The 24,392-nt window shown below is 34.7% G+C and overlaps 1 protein-coding gene across 5 annotated transcripts in view; it reads left to right on the top strand.

The window, feature by feature from the left end:
- The window catches only part of Cnot6l (CCR4-NOT transcription complex subunit 6 like), a 79,272-nt gene extending 56,915 nt beyond the window's left edge, over nt 1–22,357 (top strand). For all 5 annotated transcript variants that reach the window (XM_026785047.1, XM_005359519.3, XM_026785049.1 and 2 more), the window contains exons 8-12: nt 889–1,043; nt 7,511–7,662; nt 9,316–9,543; nt 12,539–12,741; nt 15,295–22,357. In XM_026785047.1, coding sequence (XP_026640848.1) covers nt 889–1,043; nt 7,511–7,662; nt 9,316–9,543; nt 12,539–12,741; nt 15,295–15,507 — 951 coding nt within the window. In that variant the 3' untranslated portion in view covers nt 15,508–22,357. The remainder of the gene's footprint in view (nt 1–888; nt 1,044–7,510; nt 7,663–9,315; nt 9,544–12,538; nt 12,742–15,294) is intronic.
- Nucleotides 22,358–24,392: the final 2,035 nt, after the last annotated feature.

Genomic DNA, 24,392 nt, shown 5'->3' with positions numbered 1-24,392 from the left:
GCTCCTACTGTAGGACAGTCACTTACAGGAGTACGGCTCCTACTGTAGGACAGTCACTTACAGGAGTACGGCTCCTAGTGTAGGACAGTCACAGGAGTACAGTTCCTACTGTAGTACAGTCATTTACAGGAGTATGGCTCCTACTGTAGAATAGTCACTTACAGGAGTACGGCTCCTACTGTAGGACAATCACTTACAGGAGTACAGCTCCTACTGTAGGACAGTCACTTACAGATTTCCACTATAATAAAATCACAGTGTTAAGAGCACCTTTTTATATCAGTATTATCACTTTCACATTTGATTATCTAATTTGAAAAGGTTTTTTTTTTTAAAGAAAAAAAGGTCTTTGGATCAAAGAATAAAGTTTACCTTAATTATTAAGTTAGTAGAACATTTTATGATTGCTATTTCTAAAATTTTCTGAAAGCTTAGGGTTTTTTTGTTGTTGTTGAGTCTATCATTCGCACTCCAAGTATCATTGCTTTCCACCACAGTTTAAGAGAATTAGTAATCTCTTTTTCTTTATTTACATGAAAGATTTAATATTTTCTACCACATAACCTATTATATATGTTTGTTTAATTACTAGTCTTGAGGACATGAAATATATTGAAATGTAATTTGGGAGTCAGGAGAGCTGAAATATAATCCTCCTATTATTAACTAGTATTGTGAACATGGGAAAAATCATGCCATCTTTTTTGTGTCTTCATGTTTAAAATGCTGGTCATGTCAAATGCAACTGCCAGTGATACAATAAGATTGTTGGATGATATGTTACACGAAGTGCTTTATCTTAGTCACCTCTTACTCGTACAGAATACTTTTATGTCTTAATCATTCTTTCATTATGTCATGTATATAATAATTTTTTTTTCATCTAAGGAAGTGGAAACAGAGCAATACTTCACTCTCTTTCTGCCAGCATTGAAGGATCGTGGATATGATGGATTCTTTTCTCCAAAGTCACGTGCCAAAATCATGTCTGAGCAGGAAAGAAAGCATGTCGATGGTTGTGCAATATTCTTCAAAACGGAAAAGTAAGTCAAGAAAACAAAGCTTAGGGATGTACCCTTAATGACTCTAACTTTCTCACATTTACAGTAGCCTTTAGTGGGACTCTAAAAAGGTGAAGCTAGAGATTGCAAGTGTTACAAAAGTTAAAACTGTTTTTCTTAGGAAATATACTGGAAATAAAGATATTTATTGTATTATATTTTTATTGGCAGATTAAAACTTTGAGATAGATTTGAAGATACAGCTTTTAAAATATTTTCATAAAGTAAAACCATAGTTTATATGTGAAGTGAATTAGTACCTTTGAATAATAACTGGATTTCTTTCTGAGATTTCATTTACATAATGAACCTTTTCATCATTTTTAATTATTATTTCATATCTATTCAATTATTTACTAAATACTTAATTGAACTTTTTTGTGAAAAGTCTGTACTAAGCATGAGTAATTCCTAATCTCACTAGGACTTCAATATAACAAGAAAAGATAGGAATATAGAACAATATACATACACATATGTATACATATATAGTATGTGTATATAATATATGAAAGTTGTAGTTATATGTATGAAGAGGACAGAAGTGAAGCATATGACTTTGGATGTGGGGAGTTAAAAGATAAACACCAGTTAGTAAAAGAGAAAATATGTGGAAGTGAGAGAGGTTGAATTCCATATTTAGCACTTTGTACTTGGTACACTGACAATTATCTACATATACAAGAACCATATCCTCATTATAACAAAATCAGACAGTTTTATTTTTCTAAAAACTTATCTTTCCATCATATATACTATTTTTATGTGAACAGAATCAGTGAACTTGAAAGATATTTGGCCCACTTCTCATTTGTATGTACCCGGTTTCTTGTCTTTTCCATGAATTTTTAATAAACATGAGCTCATTTAGGTAAGATGTAGAACTCTATAACACTTAATGCCAGAATGTATATAGTTCCTTATTTTTTAAAAATTATATTTTATTACATTAAAAAGCCCTTTCTAATTATTTATATGGATTGTCTAAACTTTTAAAGTAACTCAGGTAGATATCCATTTCTTTTTTTTTTTTTAATGTAGATAATGAAATCAAGACACAGGCAGACAGGTTCCATGAGCAATGCTACATGATAGCTCTCCCTTCATAGTTCACACCATCAACTTCTGTAACAGTACAATCTTTTGGCATTTTGTTTCCACTCTGGTATTACTTTTGCTTCTTACAAGCATACCTCATTTGGAAAAATGCTTGAATTGACCTTTATTACCAATGTTCATAGAAAAAATTTTTTGACGCACCGTAAACTTAAATACTATGTGGTAACAATAGAATGTTTCATTAACATCAAGTTCTTTTCCAATCTGCCTGCTTTTCCTCTATCCCTGCCAGGGTCTTTATTTAGCCATGAGTTCACTATTCAAGTGTTGTGACTACAATGCTTGCCACTGTACCATTTCCTCTTATTGCTTTACAGATGATGTAGAAGAACTTGTTCTAAAAATCATTCCCAATATAGCCTGAAGGGAGAAATTTAAATTCCTTGATAGTTACTAGAGGTTCATGATTTGAAATAACACATAACTTCAATATAGGAAACTTTAACCTTTGGATAGTGGCAGATTCATTCTTAAATTATATAAGTACTGTGAACTGTTTTTAAAAATGAGCACACAGCCGGGCGATGGTGGCGCACGCCTTTAATCCCAGCATTTGGGAGGCAGAGGCAGGCGGATCTCTGTGAGTTCGAGATCAGCCTGGTCTACAAGAGCTAGTGCCAGGACAGGCTCCAAAGCCACAGAGAAACCCTGTCTCGAAAAACCAAAAAAAATAAAATAAAAATAAAAATGAGCACACAGAGATTTTCTTGCATTCTTTTTCTTTCCATCCTCAGCTTTGTCCTTCTTAAATAGTATAGTCTCATGGACTTCATAACAGTGAATGTAACACACTGTTTTATTAAACTGTTTGCTAACTATCCAGGGACCCCCCCTTTTTTGTGTGCCCCAATATTTTTATTATTAAAGTTTATATAATTTCCTCAACCTCTTTCCATGTCTTTCCCCTTCCCTACTCCTCTCAAATTTCTAGCCTCTTTCCTTAATTTTTACTATCACATATGTGTGTACACACATAGGCATATAAATGTTTAAATAGAACCTGCTGAGTCTGTTTACTGTTGCTTATGCATATGTAATTTCAGGACTGACCACTTGATATAGGATAACCAGTTCAGGGGCTCAGTCTTCAGGAATACTGTTTCTCTTGCTTTTAGCATTTCATAGTTGACTGTAGCTCTTTGTGTGGGGGTGAGGCTTCAGGGACCCCACTTTTATTTTCTTCTCCCTTCATGGAAGAGGTGGTAATAGTGCAACGACTTGGAAATCACTCGTTTGCTATTTAATTAGCTGCATAATCTTGAGTAAGTTATTTACCCTTCCAGATCTGTTCTTCATATGTTTATTTTACCTTGTAAGAAACATTTTTATGTTGTTTACAAAATGAACAAAATAAAAGTGATAAATGTAGAAGAGTATTTTGATTACATAAGCATTTTCAAAGTCTTAAATCAGTGAAGACAGTAATCTTTATCAAAATACCCATTTAGTGAAAGAATGGAATACTTTTGGTAAAAGCTAGAACACAGGTTATAGACATGTAGAGAATTAGAATACAATAAAACATTCTAGTGATTTTAAGATGGGAAGTGGTTGCTGACTATTGAGTCAAACTGTAATTAAACCTAGTTTTAATTTGACAATGCTCATTGGGACCTCAAGATTTGGCAGTACCTTTTAGGCATTATCATAAATACCATTATTCTTAATAGTTAAAAATTCCAGAAAATCAAGTTTTGATTGATCAAATACCAGAAGTGAGGTTTGCTCTGTCTTTTATGTCAGATATGACCTATAGTAGGCAAACACATACGTGCATTTTATATGTGTAGTATGTGTGTGTGAGAGAGAGAGCGAGAGAGAGAGACAAAGGTATAAAAATAGGTCTTTATCTAGACAGTGTAGGAAAGGAAGAGTGTAGTGCAGGAAGGAGAAGAAGGAAAGCCTAGGTGGGAAAACAGCTTGGTGCTGTTAGACATGTTACTGTTATCACATATCACAGTACTTCAAGGAAATTTTTCTATGAACCCTGGTAATAAATGCCAAATTTAATTGAATGACGTAGCCTCTAGGTATTATCTAAGAAAGGCCAGGTGCTTTCTTTCTTTTTATATTATTTTCTTTTTGTATTATTAAATATAATTTTGTTCTTGGAAAAGGGACATTCGGAAGTTGTAGTGCTACTCCAACCTTTTACACTTTTTTGTAATTATTCTCATTGACTCTGGGTTATTGATTATTTTGATTGCCTTTATTAATCTGAATTTAATGAAGTTTTGATTTCTGGCTCCTAATGCTAATTTGCCATTAATTAAATGTGGAGCTGGATAAGTGGCTCATGTTAAGAGTGCCTCTGGAGTTGCAGAGTACCTGCCTTTCTTTCCCAGCTCCCATATCATGCATCCTACAAACCACCAGTTCCAGAGGATTGATGCCCTCTGGTCTCTACAGACACTGTGCACACATGGTACACATAAACTCACATAGGCACACACACGTACACATAAATAGAAATAATCTTTTAAATAGTATAAAGTTGGGATGTAAAATGGTTTTATGCCAAAGTTCTACTTTTCAAATGTGAGTTAATAAAAATTGTTTTATCTACTATCATTATGGGCCTTAAATTAATAAAAGGTAAAGAAATGCCTTCAAGAGTTCTCAGCAGAGCTAGTAAATCTCTTAGTTTTGGGATCAACCTGGTCTACATAGTAAGTTCCAGGCCAGGCAATTCTTCAAAGACCATGTCTCAAAAACCCAAATAAACAAAAACATTGAATGTTATACAGACACAGACTGGTGTTTGCCTTATATTTCTTCCATATTTATTTCTAGCCTGTAAGTTTGCATTCACTGAGTTTTCTTACATGCTGATAGTTGATAAGACTCAAGGTCATCTTTTATATATTTCACACTGAATATACTTTTAAGAAATTTACAGAGGAATGATACAGAAAGGAAGATACTAGTTAACTTTTGGTCCTATACGTTTTTCCTCCCCCTTCTGCTCCTCTATTCATATTTCTTCATTTGGATGCATGTGGGGTGGTTGATGTGTGTAGAAGTTATTAACAGCTTGCAGGAGTCCATTCTCTCCTTCCTCTGTGGTGGAGATTATCGGCTTTTGGAACAAGGATCTTTACCACACAGAGCCATCTCTCTCATTCATACTGTCTTCTCGATGGTGTTCAGTGTTCTTTTACTTACAGATAAATTTGGTGAAGATTAATAATGTAAATTCTGTTTTAGTTGCTTCACAGTTCATGTTCATTGTTGTCTTTCTAGCTTTAGAGTCCTCACACGGCAACATAAAACATTACTTCTAGACTGCACAATGTTAAGAAATTGTTGCTTGTTTAAAGGCTTGTTTTGAACATGTTCTCCTGCGCATGAGGCATTTGTCATCATCTTTCTCAAATATATAAGGTTTTTAGATGCTGTTTTATTATAGTTTTGGTATTTTAGTCATAATCATTCTTGATTATGTATGTACTTTTGTATACCCATTTGAGATTTTGCTTAAAATCTTTAACAGGGGGAACATACAGAAAAATTCTTATGATAAATAGCATCAGGAATAATGCTTATAAAGCAGAGTACACCAATCAGAATATAAATACTAAGTGAATTTTAAATACTGAAAAAAATGACAGGCTTAAGATTTTATTTAAGCTTTTATTTAGCTTTAACAAATAATTAGAAAATAACTATAAACCAGTGCATGTTAGTTGAAAGAAAAATTCTAATAGAATAAAGGAAGAATTCTATATTTCAGAAATGTTTCCTGTATTGCATTCTGTACATCAGAAAGTAAAAGCCACATGGAGCATATTTGGTATATGGTGGTGGGGAGCAACATAAGTGATTGTGTTATTAGTGTTGTAAAATATAAGAAGATTGTATTATACTTATTTAGAGACTCAGTTTCACTATGTAGCATTGACTGGTCTGGAACTGCCTGTGTAGGCCAGGCTAGTTTTGAACTTAGAGATAGCCGCCTGTTTCTGCCTCCCAAGAGCTGAGATTAAAGACACATGGCACCGTGCCTGCCTCTTATTTTTATTTATGTGTATATGTCAATGTTATGTATGGTGAGTGCCCATGGAAGCCAGAAGTGGATATCAGATCCCCTGGAGCTAGAGTTACAGTTGGTTGTGTTGTATCTGATGTGCATGTTGGAATCAAACTCGGTTTGCTATGTTTAGAAGAGCAGCAAGTGCTATTTATCTACAGTCTACTTAGCTGCCCCTGTTTATTGATAACGACCATGACTGAAAGCAATTTAGAGCAGGGGTTTTATTTCATCTTACCCTTATAAGTGACCATTCATCACTAGACAAAGTCAGGACATGAAACTTGAGACAGGAACTGAAGCAAAACCATGAAGGAACACTGCTTACTGGCTTGCACTCTATGGCTTACTCAGTTTGTTTTCATATACCACTCAGTAGCACCTGCCAAGGGTGACATGCTCCCACTGAGCTGGGTCCTCTCACATCAACTTGCGAACAGGCAGCCTGATAGAAAGAAGCTTTTTTTTTTTTAATTGAAGTTCTTTCCAGTTAAATGTAGCTTGTATCCAACTGATAAGACAACTAGTACAGTTGGTTTCACCAAATTTACAATTCTTAAATGTTAGCATTAGATTTTTATTCTATCCTATCATTCTATTATACTTAAAGTTTGTCACTAAGGAAAGAAAAATGCTATAGTATAGAAGCCATCATCACACATCACAGAGAGCCATTTCTTTTTATAGCACAATCTATTTTTTTTGAACACTTACACATAATTACAGTCTTTCAGTAAAAAGAACTAATCAAATGTGGTAATTTTTTAGCTGGGAAATAGGTTGTATTCCTGCATTTTCTTGACAATTATCTTGATACAGTATAAAAATAATTGCAAATGGGCCAGATAGATTTTATTCATTCTCTTTAAGTTGGTAACTCAGTTAAGATGGTGTGCACCTTTAAGTGTCAGGCCGTCTAAACAGTAGCTTAAGCAAATGAATTTTCACCTACATCAGGCAGTCTAGAAATAGAACTGGCTCAGCTGTTTCTCCATCCTTACAAGATTGGCTTTTACCCATCTGCTTGGTTCACACTTGATTATTAATCCTTTATATACTAGCTAGAAGGGGAAAAGACATAAAATGATGAGGGGGATAAATATTTCATCTTTTCTAGATGTGACCTCAATAAAGTGTTTATAAAAGTCATATTTCTTATTTCCAGAATTATATCACATGGCCATTTGAAACTAGAAAGTGAAAGAGATTATCAGTGTCTGTACTCATGTCCACTCCCAGTTTTAATGTCTTAGCATGGCAGTATAACTACCTAAGTCATCTAAATACGTGTGCCTTTTAGATTTACATTGGTGCAGAAGCATACAGTGGAATTCAACCAGGTAGCAATGGCGAATTCAGATGGCTCTGAAGCAATGCTGAACCGAGTGATGACAAAAGATAACATTGGTGTGGCTGTGGTCTTGGAGGTCCATAAGGAGCTCTTCGGAACAGGTGAGTGTCTTCTAAACAGTGTTAAAGATAAAGATCCTAGACTTCCTTATCTCATAACAAAAGAACAAAACCTTATTTATTACAAAATTAGTTTCTTTTGAGAACTGTTGATGGAGATGAACAAGAAAATAATATTAATTATATAAATTATCATTTATTTCTTATGATTTCATGACATAGTCTATAGTTTCTATTATTTTTACTTACAAGGTAATACCTGCCTTTTTTTTAAACATACTATTAGTTGAAAAAGTTTTTTGAAATAGGGATGTTTTAGCTAACACTGAATTAGAAATTACAGTGACTTAGTCCTCTCCAGTGTAGCTTTAGCTTCATGAGTTGAACCCTTTGTTTTTAAGGTTAAATAGTTGGCTTGTTTTCTTTATTTTCTTTGTTAAATCTCAAGGCTTTGTTAGGGTGAGAACGGCATCTTTTATCTATGTGATACTTCCAGGGTTTTTAGATTATTTATAGCTTCCCTGACAATCAGAAATTCATTGTGTACTTGGCATTATCAAGATCTTTTGTTAGCCTCTCTCCTGCCTGCCTCAGAGCACTTTATTACTTATTAATGTTTCAGGCAAGAACAAGGTGGTGGTAAGACCACATCAGCGCACTTCTATTCCTGTGCTGCCTGTGGAATAAAAGACTGTCTTGAGTACTAGTTTGAATTATTCAGACTGTACATTTTGTTAGATTTCTTCTTTCTACAGTTCTTCAGTTTATTGATCATTAAACAAAATCAGCCTTTAATGTAAGATTTCATGTTTACTTCTTTTTGGGAATTTATTTGGGTAGCAGATTTGCTTCCTTATTTCATTTTCTGTAGTTTCCTACAATGTTGCTGATTTTTCCTATTGACCTTTCACTATTCAGCTTGTGAAATGCAAGAAATGTGAAGTGGCAAGAAATTATTTATTGGTAATTCAACTGGAAACATCTTTCACTATGTTATTATGCTAATTAAATAAGAAGCACTTAAAAGTGCTTGCTTGGTGCTGTAGAGATGGCTTAGTAGTTAAGAGCATACATTGTTTTTCCACAGGACTAGAGTTTGGTTCCCAGCTCCCTTTAATTTAATTTCCGCTCCAAGAGATCGAATACCCTTGTCCTGGTCTCTACAAGCACTGTATTCATGTACACCCTCACACTCTGATACATATCATTTAATTTTAACTTAGTTAAAATTAAAATAACTTGCTTGCTTAAACCAAGAACTCAGTAGATGAAAAGTACTGTAACTCAAATACCTATTATATTATGACGTAACGTACAGTGTAAGCATATACAGCAGGAGTCAGCAAAGCTGTTCTGTTAGGATCTAGATAGTAAATATTTCAGACTTTTGGGCCCCACAGGGTCTGTTTGAAAATATAAAACTACCTTTAGTTCACAAAGGTTACAACAGAAATCTGTAATAGACCAGGTATATTCCATGGTTACAATATTAACATGATCATGATGAATAATAATACCACAATTTTCAGAATTACATTTTAGCTTCTCAGATAAGTTTGAGATTAAAATCAATATAAATTTATAGAAGAGAGCAAAGAAGTAGCATTGGATCTTTTCCAGAAAACTTTTAAGGTACTACTCTTTAAGAAACATAAACATAACTTTCTACATTTTCTTTTTTATGTTTAAATTTAGGTATGAAGCCGATTCATGCTGCAGACAAACAGCTTCTTATAGTGGCAAATGCCCACATGCATTGGGACCCAGAGTATTCTGATGTGAAACTTATTCAGACCATGATGTTTGTGTCAGAGGTTAAAAACATTCTGGAGAAAGCCTCAAGTAGGCCTGGCAGCCCAACTGCAGATCCTAATTCCATCCCGCTGGTGCTATGTGCAGATCTTAACTCATTGCCAGATTCAGGTATTTACAACATATTTTCCTTGCCTTCATTTTGTTTTTAATCCTGGTTGAAAGGCCACCTATCTCCTAACAGGGCTTTTTCTTCTAAATTAAGGAAAACGTCTGTTTGAAATTCGGGGGACGGGGTGAGATAGTAACTAATTGAAAAAAGTTTAGTAAGGAAACTGATTCCAAAGGAGTGGTCAAGCTTAAATGAAGCAAAATGATTGCTTTTGTACTTTACCACTCCTACTCTTAACTGGAAAGATGTTGGGAGCTGTCATCAGAACGTGGATGTATAAAAGAGGGCCAGTAATTGACGTGATGGCTTGGAATTGAATGATAGAATCAATGCTTTCTAGATTATAATAAGGAAGCTATGGGAAGAGATACCCTCTCTCACTCTGCTCTGATCTGCCAGGGCTACCCACTAACCAAGTCCAGCTAAAAGATATAGGGAAGGATTTGCATCCATGCAAGATCAACCTCCTGAGGCACAGAGTTCATCAGAGAAGGGAGAATGTTCTCTTTAGAGAACATTCATTTTGGATAGCGTCTCAATAATCTTGGCAAGTTTCCAGTGATCTTTCTGTACTTACTACTAAGTATATAAGAATAATCAAAATTCTAGTAAGATTGTATATCACACCACTGGACTACTTTATGTCTGAATTTCATCTTTGGAAGACAGAGTTCTCCATTGTAGATCCTAGATTTCAAATGCAAAACAAACGAGTATAATATAAGTCTTGTACTGTTAGCAAAACATATTCTAAATATTACATATTATTATTAAGGTATTTAATCCATATCCCTGGTGGAGATTAAACTCAAGATTGTTGCATGTTAGGCAAGCATTCTGCCGCTGAATTATGTCCCCAGCTGTAGTCAGAATAGTCACTCAATAGCAGATATAAAATAAATACGTATACTTGGAATTTATAAATAACCAGCCTAAGAAAATATCTTGTTCATTGTAATTAAATGCTGAAATCTTTGCAAATATTTGATTTTGACCCCTAGGCCAACTAGCACCTTCTTTCTTTCCTCTGCCTCTCTCATTCTCCCACGTGTATATGCATGAATACATGGTGGTATGTTTGTGCATATGTGCTCACACTCCCCAGAAGTCAACCTTGGGTGTTCCTCGGGTACTAGTCACCTTGTTTGTCACACTAGGTCTCTACCAGCCTAGGGATCACCAAGTAGGGTATGCTGGCTGACCAGTGAGCCCCAGTGATTTGTCTGCCTGTACATCCTCAGCACTGGTGTTACAAGAGCTCTCCACTATTCTCAGTTATATTTTCATGGGTTCTGAAGCATGACTCAGACTCCAATGCCTGCATGGCAATCACTTTACTGAGCTGTCTCTCCAGCCCTCATCCCTCTTTCTTATTCTATACAACTTTTAAAAACTGCAATTGTTTCTTGTATTATTTCATATTTTCTTGAAATCATTTATAATAACTACTAGCATCATTGTTACCATTGCATAGTTCACTGCTCAAAGCATGGTTGGATCCTGGTTCTGTTTTTTAGGTGCTATACATGTTATTCAATCTGGGAGTAATTTTATTGACCTCATTAAATTGTTTGCCTAGCATAATCGTAACTGCTAGATAAGTTGCATTTCCTTTTGAGTTATTTACAACACTGATAATCATTTTACTTCATGTTTTGCTATCATTCTTAATTACTAATAAATGAATTTAATATTGCTAACTAATAAAAGAGTAAGACTTTTTTCATGTTTGTTAATTCGGTAGAAACTTTGAAGCTGCTACTCTTTTCAACTCTTTAGACACATTAATACTTTTGGTCTCTGGCATATAATATTATTTAAATTCAAAATGTTCATCATAGTTGTCAGACAGATAATGGGGGGGTTGAACTGGAGAGAGAGCTTAGTGGTTAAGAGCACTGACTGTTTTCCCAGAGGGCCATGGTTCGATTCCTAGAGCCCACACAGTGACTTAAAACAGTCAGTAATCTTAATTCCAGGAAACCTGATAGAACTTCTTTTAGCCTGAGGGGGCACTAGGCATGCATGTGGTACAGACTTGCGAACACTCATACACAGAAAATAATAATTAAAAATAAATAAATAAATGAGTTAACTCTGAGTATTGAATTATTGAGAATGAAAAGTCTAACATTCTTTTTTATATATCTTTAATGTTGATTATTGTAACTACTGCTAAAGAGATATCTCTTAGGACTTTTATTGCTCTGAAGAGACACCATGACCATAGCAACTGTTACAAAGTAAAATATTTAATTGGGATGACTTGCTTACAGTTTCAGAGGTTTAGTCCATTATCATCATGGTGGGAAGCATGGCAGCATGTAGGCAGATAGGATGCTGACTACAACTTGATACGTAGGCTAAAGGAAGTTGACTGAGACACTGGACAGTACCCTGAGCATAGGAAACCTCAAAGCTCACCTTCGCTTCCTCCAACAAGGACATACCCACTCCAGCAAAGCCATACCTCCTAATTGTGCCACTCCTTATTGTATGTGGACCATTTACATTCAAACTACCATGAGATGGTGGTTTTGAGTAATATTACAAAAACACAGTCAAGACTTCTGGTAAATGTCTAGGTTCTAAAAATCATCTAAACCCAAAGAACCACTAAGATTGACAGTATACCTGGATGGTCCTGGTACTTTTTTCTTAAATTGACAAATACCTTTCAGTGTGGTTGTTACATGAAATTACTAGAAACCAGCAACAGGAACACTTTTGTTTGTTTCCGATACAGGATCTCATTATACAGGCCTGGCTTGCCTGGAGATTTCTATGTAGACCAAGCTGTCCTGGAACTCTGAGAAATCAGCCTGCCTTTCTGCTTTTTGGGTACTAGGATTAAAGATATGTACCACCAAGCCCTGCTAAGAGTGTCATAGGACTTAACCAAGCCTCTCTAAATTTGGTGTGTCTGTAAAGTAAGGCTTAATACAACTTTGTACTAAATATTAAAATACAGTGTTCCTTTCTTTATTCTACTAGGTGTTGTGGAATATTTAAGCAACGGAGGAGTAGCTGACAACCATAAAGACTTCAAGGAACTAAGGTACAATGAGTGTCTTATGAACTTCAGCTGTAGTGGAAAGAATGGAAGCTCAGAAGGGAGAATCACACATGGCTTCCAACTTAAGAGCGCCTATGAAAATAACTTGATGCCTTATACCAATTACACCTTTGATTTCAAAGTAAGTAGCAGTCTCTGGGTGGCATATGAACTATTTCAAATAAAAGCATGTAAAAAAGAATATAAACCCATATGATTAAGAGTTTGCAGACCTAGAGAGATTGCACTAGCTGTTCTTTCAGAGGACCTTAGTTTGATTTCCAGCACTTTTCTGGCAGCTTATAGGGCATTTGATGCCATCTTCTGACCTCTGTCAGCGCCAGGCACCCAAATGTTCCACAGACGTGCATGCAGGCAAAATATATGTACACATGAAAAAAATAAATTATTGATTCAAAAACAAACACACAAAATCTAGTCACAAAAAATGTCTGGTTAAAAAAATACGTCTGGTTTGCATATACAACTAAAAAGGAAATTTTGTTGGGTTTTGTGTTTATTATTGATATCATTCGAATTCTTTTTTAGCTTTCATTTGTTTACATTTTAGATATTAATGATAATAGGTGATATTTCTAAAATTTTTACTTGTCAGTCACTGTTGGCAGAACTTGGGTATATATTAATACAGTCAATTCTCACCTGTTTACCACCACCAGTGCTTAGCAAGAACTTAAGCCCTTAATATAACTATGGCTAAACTCACCTGGAATGAATTTATATAGTATTCAGTCAAATTTTTTTTAAATATCTTATAATTTCCCAGGTTTCTTGTAGGGGTGGAGTTACAGGTTGTGCTTAATGTCAGTCTTATCCATGTAGTACTACTAGTATATTCTCAAGTCACCCATGAAACTAGTTTTTAAAAGAAAAAGGAAGTCTTAAAAATAAGGGAGCCTGTTGTTCATGTACAGGACAAGATACTCATTGAAAGACTGGTGGCAGTCTCTCTGATTACTCAGTTCCCTTTACCTGTTTTCTGATCGTTTCCTATACTTGTAGCTCTTCTTTTTACCTGTCTTGCTTTCTGCTATTTCCAGAATGAATTGCATGTCTTCTATCCAAAATATACATATGTAGATGTAGAAAGATATTTAGTATATAAAGCCTAGAGAAGTTATAGTATAATACAAAAGGAAAATTATTAAATAGGTTCATTCACATCTTCAATAACCTGTTCCTATTTTGTTCACTTTTCTGTTTGTTTGTTTAGTTTTTTGAGACAAGTTTCTCTGTAATGCCCTGACTGCTCACTATATAGATCAGGCTGGCTTTTAACTCAAGAGATCCACTTGCCTTGCCTCCTGGGATGAAAGATTAAAGGTGGGCACCACTATGCCTAGCTTCCCTTTTTAATTTTTGAAGTTTGTTTACTCCTTTCTAAGCAAAAGTAGGAAGGAGAAAAATCTCTGTGTTGATATTAGTCTGCTTTCATAGTTACGAAATGAGAACTAAAACTGCTTAGAAGTTAATGTAGTTTTACTGTTAGATAACTATTCATTGTTAGATTGTATTGTTTTGATAACTCATACATGATGATGTGCAGTAAAATACTGAACTAACTTTCTAGGGGACATAAGCCTTGATTTGTAGTGTTTTCCATGGGTTAAGTACTTTTTCTAATCTAACTTTTGTTCACATTGTTAAGAATGGTACCATTAAATTTGGCAATTGCCAGCTCTAACATATTACTGGTTTTGGCAGTTGAAAGATACACTTCTATACTTTGTGATACATATTTTATTTTAATTTAAATCCTGTCTTTAAATTATAATGATATATAAAACATTTGCCAGCATATCTCAGAAAATCTGTAAATAAAGTTCCCCAAAATAAGTGTGCAGTAATTGGGTAACTATTATTGTTGTCTTGGTCTGTGAGTAGGTTAAGAGAAAGTTTTATTTCTTCCTTACTTTTTGAAAGCTTACTTTTTACTTGTCCGTGAACTATAAATTTTAAAAAAATGGCATATAAGTTACCATATTCTTCTTGCATTAGGCATTATGGCACATACTGTAATCCCAGCACTTGATAGGGTAAGGAAGAAAGATCTTAAATTCAAGCCTAGCTGGGTTTTATATATATATATAGCAAGTCCTTGCTACATTAAATGAATGGATGAGTGGATTTCACATGTAGAAATACTTTTTTCTGTTTGGTTGTGGACTCTCCTGATATATGTAAACATTAGATTAGGTGGAATCTATGCACTGCCTGGGACAGTGGAGACACATTAGTTTTGTTATCTGTTAGTCAAACAAATCAAATCATCTAGCTTCGGAAATAGAACAGATGTTATATATACGGGATTTTGTCTTCGTGTGTGTGTCTGTTTCTACTAACTGATACTTTTCTTTAGTGCCAGGATTTGTAGAAATGAGTATTTTAAACTAAGCAGATTAGGACAGTTAGCTGTATAGTAGCTTGCATATATGTTAGATTTTATTAAACCATGTTGTTTCTTTATTCAACCACCTTTATTCTTGTAATAACCCATTAAAAATTAGAGCCTTGCTTAATATATAGTCAGGATAACAGGCACCAGGAATACAGGTTACTTAGCTATTTAGCTTTTCCAAATTAAGGATTGTTCTTGTTCTTTCTATGGCATTTTTCTCATTTTCTAAACATATTTTTTTCTTTCTCCTCCCTGTTACCCCTATTCTTTTCCCAGGGTGTGATTGACTACATTTTCTATTCCAAGACTCATATGAACGTGCTTGGTGTCCTGGGGCCTTTAGATCCTCAATGGCTGGTTGAGAACAACATCACGGGGTGTCCACACCCTCACATCCCTTCAGACCACTTCTCACTGTTAACACAACTTGAACTTCACCCTCCACTCCTGCCTCTTGTCAATGGTGTTCACTTGCCTAATCGGAGGTAGTGGAGTATAGCCCCGCCAAGACGGGGATCTGTTGCTATGGACCTGTACAGTTGTAAATCAAAGTATGTAGGAGTGAAGTATGGCCATCCTTAAGCTGCTGCTTCAGGTTCCTTTCATTATGTGTTCGCTATAAGACTTTGTATGTTTTGTGCATATTGATATCATTTGGCACTAGGGCTGGAACCAAAGTATTACCGTCTGTCTATCCAAACGTTTAATATACTTTAAAATTGGATTTTTTCCTATTATATTAGAAAAGAGCATTCACAAATGGTAAATCACTAATCTGAGGCCCAACACCAGTTTTCTTCTCTAAAAACAAATACATTCTATGGAATGATTTCAAATAAGCCAATCATTTTTATAAGAAGTGATTTTTACAAACTCCAAATACAAGATTTTCAATTGAATTATGGCATGCCTTATAGGAAAAACTTCTTTGAGTTTCTGGTTTCCTTTATAACAAGTTGATTTTTGGCTCCTAAGTCATTTGCACAGTAACAAAGCACTTAAATTTGCTTGATTTGTACATTAAATGTGATATAGTCACTAGCCATAACAAGATAATTTGAGAAATGAAAATAATTGTACAACATGCTTTCAAGGTCAAGCATTAGTTTGTGATAGTTTGTTGGCCAAATGCTGGTTGTTTTGTTTGAGGAATCTTCCCCCCCCCCTTTCCTTTTTGGTCTGCCTGTTAGTTATAATTTTTTTAGAAGTATTAACTTTAAGCTCATCTCTCCAGTCCATTTATAAGGAAATAGCAGATATATACTGCCATACATATTGAAAGTAGAATTTGGTATTTTTAGGATGCCCACAAAATTAGTATCTAATATTTGTCATTTTTCATGTCCACTCTTCTTTGCTGTCTGGTTGTACTGGAAAAAGATATGATCCATATCGTCTTTACCACTACAGTTTTAATGTTTAAGGAAGAAGATTACTGAATGAAAAGCCCCTGGTAAAAGGGAAAGCCATATAATGTTACACATGTTTTCCAAAGTAAGTTAAATGGCTGGTTTGTTTGTTTGTTTGTTTTTGATTTTTTTGAGGTAACAAATGGAGAGGACAGATTTGGGGAAGTAGTTGAAAACTTTGGATCATTTTTTTTCTGACTCTAGCTGCCAAATGGCCATCATATGCTTTTAATCTTTGTTGCCATATCTGTCTAGATTTGAATTGAGCTACTGGTTTATTTCCAAAGTTTGATGCCTCTAGATGTATTGGAAACCAACCCCCCTTTTGTTGTTGTTGGCCAGGAGGGGCCACTTAAAATCTGACTGGAGAGGCAGAAAGCGTAAATAACCATTTTGTGGGGAGAAAATTAGTTGGCTGCTTGATGTTAATTATGGCACAGTAACATTGAAAAAGGTTGTGTCTGTGTTTTTAAGTTTTTCTTTATTCTGCTTTTTTGCTGCTATAAGAGTTTTCTGAAATTTATATTTTAAACTTTCATGCACTTTACTGTTTCTAGTATCAAAATGTGATATTTTTAATAAATAAGAAATTTTCCATTATGTGAATGAAATTTTAAAAGAAAATAGCCTATATTTGTGTCTCACTAATATATAAAGTAAAAGTCAAATTTAAATTATTTAATTAGTTTTAAATATATACAAATTGTCTCCTCTTTCAAACCTGACATCTTAGGCTGTTTTATTAGTCTTAAATAATACATTTCCTGTGGTTATTTTATACTAATTTCTTCCATCGTTTACTGATCAGGCTATAGAAAATAATATTTCCCCAAAGGGTAATTTTAGTGGGATGAGGGTGGTGGGATGATGTAATATCACACAGGATTGCATCCAGAAGAGCTCTGTAAAGCCTAAATTCCCTTTTAAAAGTGCCTAGTGACAGAGGCGTTGTCATCGATTGTAATTGGGTGTCAATGTAGTTCAAAAAAGTTTGATGTAAATAAAATATTCTTTTAAAAAATGTTAAAGTACCTGAATAAAAAAAAAAAGTAGAAGAAACCCTTGATGACAGATTTTCCTCAGTGTTCAGGTATCCCTTCTTATATACCTCAAGCATCCAACATCTAGCCATGCAAATTGATTATCTGAAGCATAGTACTGGAAAGTAGAATAGCATGAAAAACTTAATTTTGTGGACATTACCTTTTTTTGTAATCAGCTACTGTATGTTTAGTTGTAGATCTTTTGTTTCGGGTGGGTTTTCTGCTCTGGAGGTATATGCACTAACAGAACATTCTTCTTTCATAGACGCATGTTAATTAGCAATGTGAGCAATATTTCCTACCATACTTCACTCCCGATATTTTTTGAGATGTTTGTATAAAATGAAATTTAAAGTTCACTTATGATTGTATATGAACCACAGAGGAGCCCATTTATTAATAAAAAATCTTTTTTAATAGTTAAATGTGGAGGGGAAAATAAAAAAATTGGGAAACATTGTAAACAGCTTAAGTTTATTTTGTGTATGATTGAGGCACTCTGTTGCAAGAAGGTGTGTAATTGGGTCTCTCTGCTTCCAAATGCACTCTTTCAAACCATTCATTATCCTGTGTATTTTAATGTGGTTTTCTTAAATGTTGGTAGTAGCTCTGTTGAGGTAGGTGATTGTGTTTTGTTTTGGGTGGCACACACCTAGGGCATGGTAACCCAAATTTCATGTGCACGGTTTCCCTTTAGCCTCTTGCCTAAATTTCACACACTGTTTCCCCTTTGTTCCCTTTGTAAAAGGAGTGGTATCTAGTTTTGAGCTGCCAGTTCAGATGATCAGAAATGCTGCTGTCCTCAGCATTGTCTTGCTAAATGCATGCCATTTGGAACTTTGGCAGTGAGAAGCCCAAAGGACAAGGTGAATGACATGGTATATATTCGTGAAAATGAATCATATCTGCTCATATACTTTCTAGTTCTCAGAATAAGTTAATAAGCTTTATGCCGTTGGGCTGCTGCATATTTTATCTGATGATAAAAGAAAATTTGGGCATTTTTAGATTGTGCTATGTATTTTTTTAACTGTTAAATATGATTTCTGGTAATTTTCCTAAGAACTGGAGTGTTAAGTTTATTGAAACGGTGTTGTTTGAGGAAGGGGAAACTGCACTGTTTGCCATTATAACAGTCGTACAAGTGCATGTCAAGTCACCCACTGTCGAGCATCAGTGCCCTCCTCATAGCTTTACACACTTTGATGGGGAATATTGCAGCATCCTCAGGACTGACATCTGGGAAAAGGCTCAAATCCACTTACTGCTCCTTGCTTGTTGACTTTGTTTTACAATATTGTGCCTGGTGTCAACTTTTAAGCAACAGCACTGCCTAAAAGCAAGCAGAGAACAGAATCCCAGCACCATTCTGTAGGCAACTTTTTAGAATTCAGATACAGTAGATCTGTTCAAGATTTATGGTGTTTTATGTAAAAAAAAAATTTTGTACAACATAGCTAAATATTTTTGTTTGATTTATTTGATGTAAGGCGTGTGAACATTCATTTGAATATCACATGTTAAAGTCAGGTATGGCACAATGGGTTCTGAGACCAGCTTCCCCTACCCTCCCATTTGCCTTCTTCTAATCTCTTTATTTTCAAATTACGTTTCTGATATCCATAAGCAGATACTCAATTTTACTAATAAGCATCCTTTGTGAATGTATTTCAAAAGCCACTATGTTTTAGTGTTACAATTGTAGAAATATGAAACTTTTTTTTTTGATCTTAAAGTCATATATCACTGAGAAGGGAGAAAGCTGAAAACTAAGACTCATATCACTTGAATCTGTGGCAGATTATGTTAAAATTGAGGGTGTGGCACATTAAACCCAGAACATGGACAAAATTGTGCTCCATTTAAAAATTCTGTCTCCTGTGTATGTCTTGCCAATAGGTGAAATTTTAAGTCTGCATTCTATTTCCAAGAATTCATAAAAATTACACAAACCACCTGTATACTCAATAGCAGATAGCAAAGGGAAGGGAAAGCACAAGGAGAAATAGGTTGAGTACGTGTATTGAAGGAGCCAGGAGCATAGAGCTTCATTTCTAACACAAAATTAGATTTCCTAGTGTTAAAAGTTGACTGTGTTCCAATACTGATTTAAATTTTAATATTTTATATTCTCAGTTTCTGAAATGTTTTTAATAGCTTTGCAAAGTATATTAACTGGTTGGTAGCTTCAGTCACACACAAAAAAATCCCATAAATTGTATTACAATAGTGGTCCTGTAGCAAGCAAAATCTCTGTCACATATTCAAAGTAACACGTTTTGACTGAAATGTGAGCTGTCATGTTTGTAAGGTTTTTTCTTCTCTATTCCCATAAAACCCAAAGTAACACCTTTCTAATGTGTTAAAATATTTGTTTACCAACTTTCCGTTTGGGTTGTATCATATTTGTATGACTTTTGTCTATTAGAAGTAGATAAATTAAGTAGAGAAGTTAGACTTATTTTTCTAAATCAGGAACTTCAACTGAAGTTTTGAGTTTATAGACAGAAGAGAACATTTATGTCTGTGATTGCTCTGGATAATTTTAATTCTGTAATTGCACTGCAATTCCCAAATTTAATTTCAAACACAAGTAAATGCTACTACATCTTTAACCTCATTTACCAAAGTTATAGCCTGTTTAAGAACAGGATGCCAAAAGCATCTTTCATAATTGTCAACTAAATGCTTAAAAGATAAAAGAAAACCCTTGGGTGTTCTGAGCAAGAGCTGCAGAAAGAGGAGGATGGGAAGAGAAACAGAAAAAAGTCAGGAACCTGTTCAGGACACTGATAAGGAAGAACATGTGTACTTCTTACTTTAACTAAATGCATTCCTGTAAATGTCTCAGTTAAAGGCCTGTAGGAAAAAATGGCTTCCCAAAATGTTTTAGTAATATAATTAAGTAATATAATTATTTCTTTTGGCATAAGTTTGGTTTAACTTGGTTTACACTAGACTTGGTTTATTCTTGGATCCAAAGGAAAAACTGAAATAAGATAACTTTCAAAGGATATGAATTAAGGGCATGCCTATTAAATGTTGTTTTTTTTTTTATGGCACAGCCTATAAAATGAATAGCACTGAACTGGAATTAGAAGTTTGTCATCAGAAATCATATGCCTCTTGGCATGGTAGCATGGTATATTCACTTTTCAGAATATTTGAAAAGATATTAATTGGCACCTATTACTGGTTATTTTCATCAGCAAGAGCCCTGAATTTAATTTCCTTGTTTATATTATTTGTCACTTCTAAAAGTATAGGACTCCTGGTAGCCCTCCAAAAAATGATTCTTTCTTGCTCGCTATATTAGAGCACTGACATATTTTCTTAGCTATCAGTTGTTCAGTGTACCACATTTGCTTAATTTATGTGTAGTTACTTGAGCTCAGACTATTGGCTCAGCATTGGTGTGCCAAACAATGACTTTGCTTCTTACCAGACAGACTTAGTGTCCTGCTACTGTTTCAACTTTAATGCGGTAAGTGATGCAGTGTGTGGATTGCTCCTTATCCAGAAACTACTGTCCTTTCTCTGTGCTTAATTTGCTAAAAGTATATTCCCTTACCTTGAAATTCCTGAGCGGTGCTCTGCCATCTTTTGAGAGGGGTTTGGATGGCTGTTCCTGCACACTGGATCTGGAATTGTTCAGTGTTGAGTGGCAGATTTCTTAAACACCAGCAGCACTGAGAAGTGCACTATGGGCTTTCGTACAGTTGCCCAAATGCAAACAGTTCTATCATCCAGGAGAAGCTGAGGTGTTGGGTTCAGTAGGAATACTTGGAGTATTTCAAGGAGGGCAAATGGTTTATTAGCTCTGCTGTCTCTGAAGTGAGGTAGCATGTTTTTGCTTTTTTTTTGTTTGTTTGCTTGTTTTTCCTTTTTTAAAGAAAAAATATGTACACTTTTTTTTTCTCTTTGGAAAGGCCAGGCTATTTGCTTACATTCACCAGAGGTCAAGTTGTCTCTTATTTTCAACTGGGTAAGTGCCAAGTAGTTGTCCATGGACCTTTCCACTCAGTTTACCATTTGACTAGGGAAGGAATTATTTATTTTTATTTCCTGGCATTAAGTTGACTAATTTATTATTTTGCATACACTTGAGTTATTCTGTGTCCTATATAGTGGTTTTTGTAACTCTTACAATGGTATAAAAGCAAAGCACATGATCCTGAAACTACGCAAAATGTTTTAGTAATTTCCCCATGAGTACTTGGTTGTTTCTATTAATACCATTCTAAGTAAATTCTACTGTTTCAAGTTGTGTATTTATTTTTAAGAAAAAGCCAAGCACTAAATGGACATATTCTGATAATCATTTACAATCCAAGCTTTTTTTCTTTTTTCTTTACTAGAGGATTCAATGAAGTGCCATGTAATTGTAGCTTACTAATAATTAATGTTTGATAGACTGGTTCTGTGATATTCTTGACATTTAACTCTTGTCATCACTGGAGAAGATGGTTCTACTCTCATTCTCTGATAAAATCACCAGCTGCTTTATTTTTCTATTTATTAAACAGTTGATAAGGTCTGGATCTTGACCGAAATGCTTAGCTGAGATGTTTTTCATAGTAGACACTATAGAAGATGTGTGTGAAAAAGGACACAGTTGGGTGGTGGTATTCTTTTTCATTAATGTGAACATTGACTAAACAAAGCAGTCCTGCCTTTTAAATCTTGTGGCAGCTCAGAAGGGAGGTGCTTAAGAACCTTAACTATTATGTCAGATGACAAAATTTTTTTTTTCCATTTTGGAGATTGGGTACTGCTCACACATGATGTATAGGGCTAAATATATGCTTGTTTCCTTGCACCTGTGTACTTTCCCTTCTCCCACTTTTCCTTTCCCTGTAGGCAATAAATGGCCATTTTGCAACTGCATACTTTTGTCTTGGTTTTTGATTATTTGTGCAATGCTAAGTTCCTGCTTTGGGGTGGGTACTTTTCTTGTAGGGCAAACTAGGAAATCAAGGTGATTTAGCTAGAACAATTTCAAATTCATACTTGAGTATTTTTTGTTTTACTTTTTTGTTATTTGTTGAGAATTAAATTAAGGATTTCAAATAGGATAGATTTTGAAGTTATGTGACATACTTTACCAGAAGAAATCAAGCAAAGGGACTTACTTGTAATACCCTGAGTTTGTAGTAAATGGATGTGATGTGCCATGTTATAGTTTCTTACCTTGGTGCCTTGGTGCCCATGGGATTTTATGCTGAGATGAAGCTTCTCATCCTATGTCTTTGAGTGCCTGGTGAACAGAAGTCTCCTGATAAGCTTTAGGAATGTACTATGAATATGAATCAACTGCTAGATCTTAGTGCCATTAGTCTGACCAGTGTGACAAGAAGAGTTAAATAGACCTGAACAAGCGTGATAGGTTAGACCTGCCAAGACCCAAAGCAGATTCATTCAGCATTGATAACACATCTATAAAGATGATAGACTCCTTGTCCTCCCAAAAATAATTTCCCATATATTTTATTTATGACACAAGAAGATACCCAAATGTTTGAGTAAGTATAAAAATAGTTTTAAATCTTAGCATCTGAGAAAGAAAGAAGAGGTCATGCAGTATGATTAGAAATTCAAAGAACTGGATATATTCAACTGAAAACTGATTTTCAGGTATGAGTCAGATTCAGAGAGGAAATTGAAGTAACCAGCTTAGTACTTGAAAGGACAGTTTTAGATTATTTTGGAACAGATTGCTGGCATCCAAAGAAATCCCTAGGCTATGGAGCCCAGTGCCTACTTCCTTGGCATTTAAAGATTTGCTACAAGCCTGTAGTTGACCCTGGGGCTCTTCTCAGAAGCCATTTATGAAGTGGATCTTGATGTTCAGGTTTCAAATTGACTGCCTCAAGAAGCTCTTAAGAGAGGACATTGGAATCATTCACTGCATGTTTGTGCACTTTATGGCCTTGGGCAAAACAGGCTTGTTGGTAAAGTTGAAGCAATAATCTTAAATCTTCAGGGATTAGTTTAGTGTGCTGGGGATCCAAACTGAGGTCCTTGTTCATGTATTGAAAGCACTCTTAAAACTAAGCCATCATTCCAGCACCTGGCCCATTTTTAAAAATTGGACCAGGACAAAGTAGCTAATGGTGTTTTAAGTGATCTAAAGCCTAGAGACCTGGAAAGAATGAATTTAGGGAAAACGAAGCAAATCGGGGGAGATGTTTTTTAATTCATTATCTCTGTGGGCAACAGTACCTTCTTAGAACTCTGGGGAACTGGTTAAAATGCTTCTTTTTTTTTCATAATACTATACTGGTTTATTTTCATTGTGTGGCATATAAATACCTTGAATTTTAGTAAGTCAAGCTTTTGATATTTAGTTTGCCATAGGGAACTTGTTAAATCCAGAGAACATCTGCAATAATCTTTTAACTAACTTCATAATTAGTGATTAGAAACAAGAGTCTGCTCTGGTTAAAAAATGTATTCACATGTCACTTTTATCACTTTATGTAAGCATTCTGCCTAACATCTTGACTAATGAAGACCACAAAAAAAGAACCACATTAAAATGTTTACAAATCAAAGAAGAATGAATTATGTTATATATATATATATATACATAAAACAACTGTCTATGAAGAAATTATTAAAATGAAGAAAATTCATTAAGAATCAAATTACAGTATGGAAAATATAATATACAAAATTACATTGTATGAATAAATTCAGTATAATTTATATTATTGAATTGGATTATTCAAAACCTCCATACTATCAGCTTAGACAACTTGCCTGTGGAGATTTGACAGTTTCCACTTACAAAGAAACTCAGAAAAACAGGTTAAAATGCTTCTTAACAGTTTTTGTTTTGTTTTAGAGGAATGGGAAAGAGAATTTACTTGTGGATGGAGCCTGTCTGCATGAACACGAGTACTTTGGATGTTGATTGCTC

The sequence above is a fragment of the Microtus ochrogaster genome, linkage group LG1 (genome assembly GCF_000317375.1).
Source record: "Microtus ochrogaster isolate Prairie Vole_2 linkage group LG1, MicOch1.0, whole genome shotgun sequence".
NCBI classification, from domain to species: Eukaryota; Metazoa; Chordata; class Mammalia; order Rodentia; family Cricetidae; genus Microtus; species Microtus ochrogaster.
Note: the sequence above shows the minus strand (reverse complement) of the source record. Positions and strands in the feature narration are given on the sequence as shown.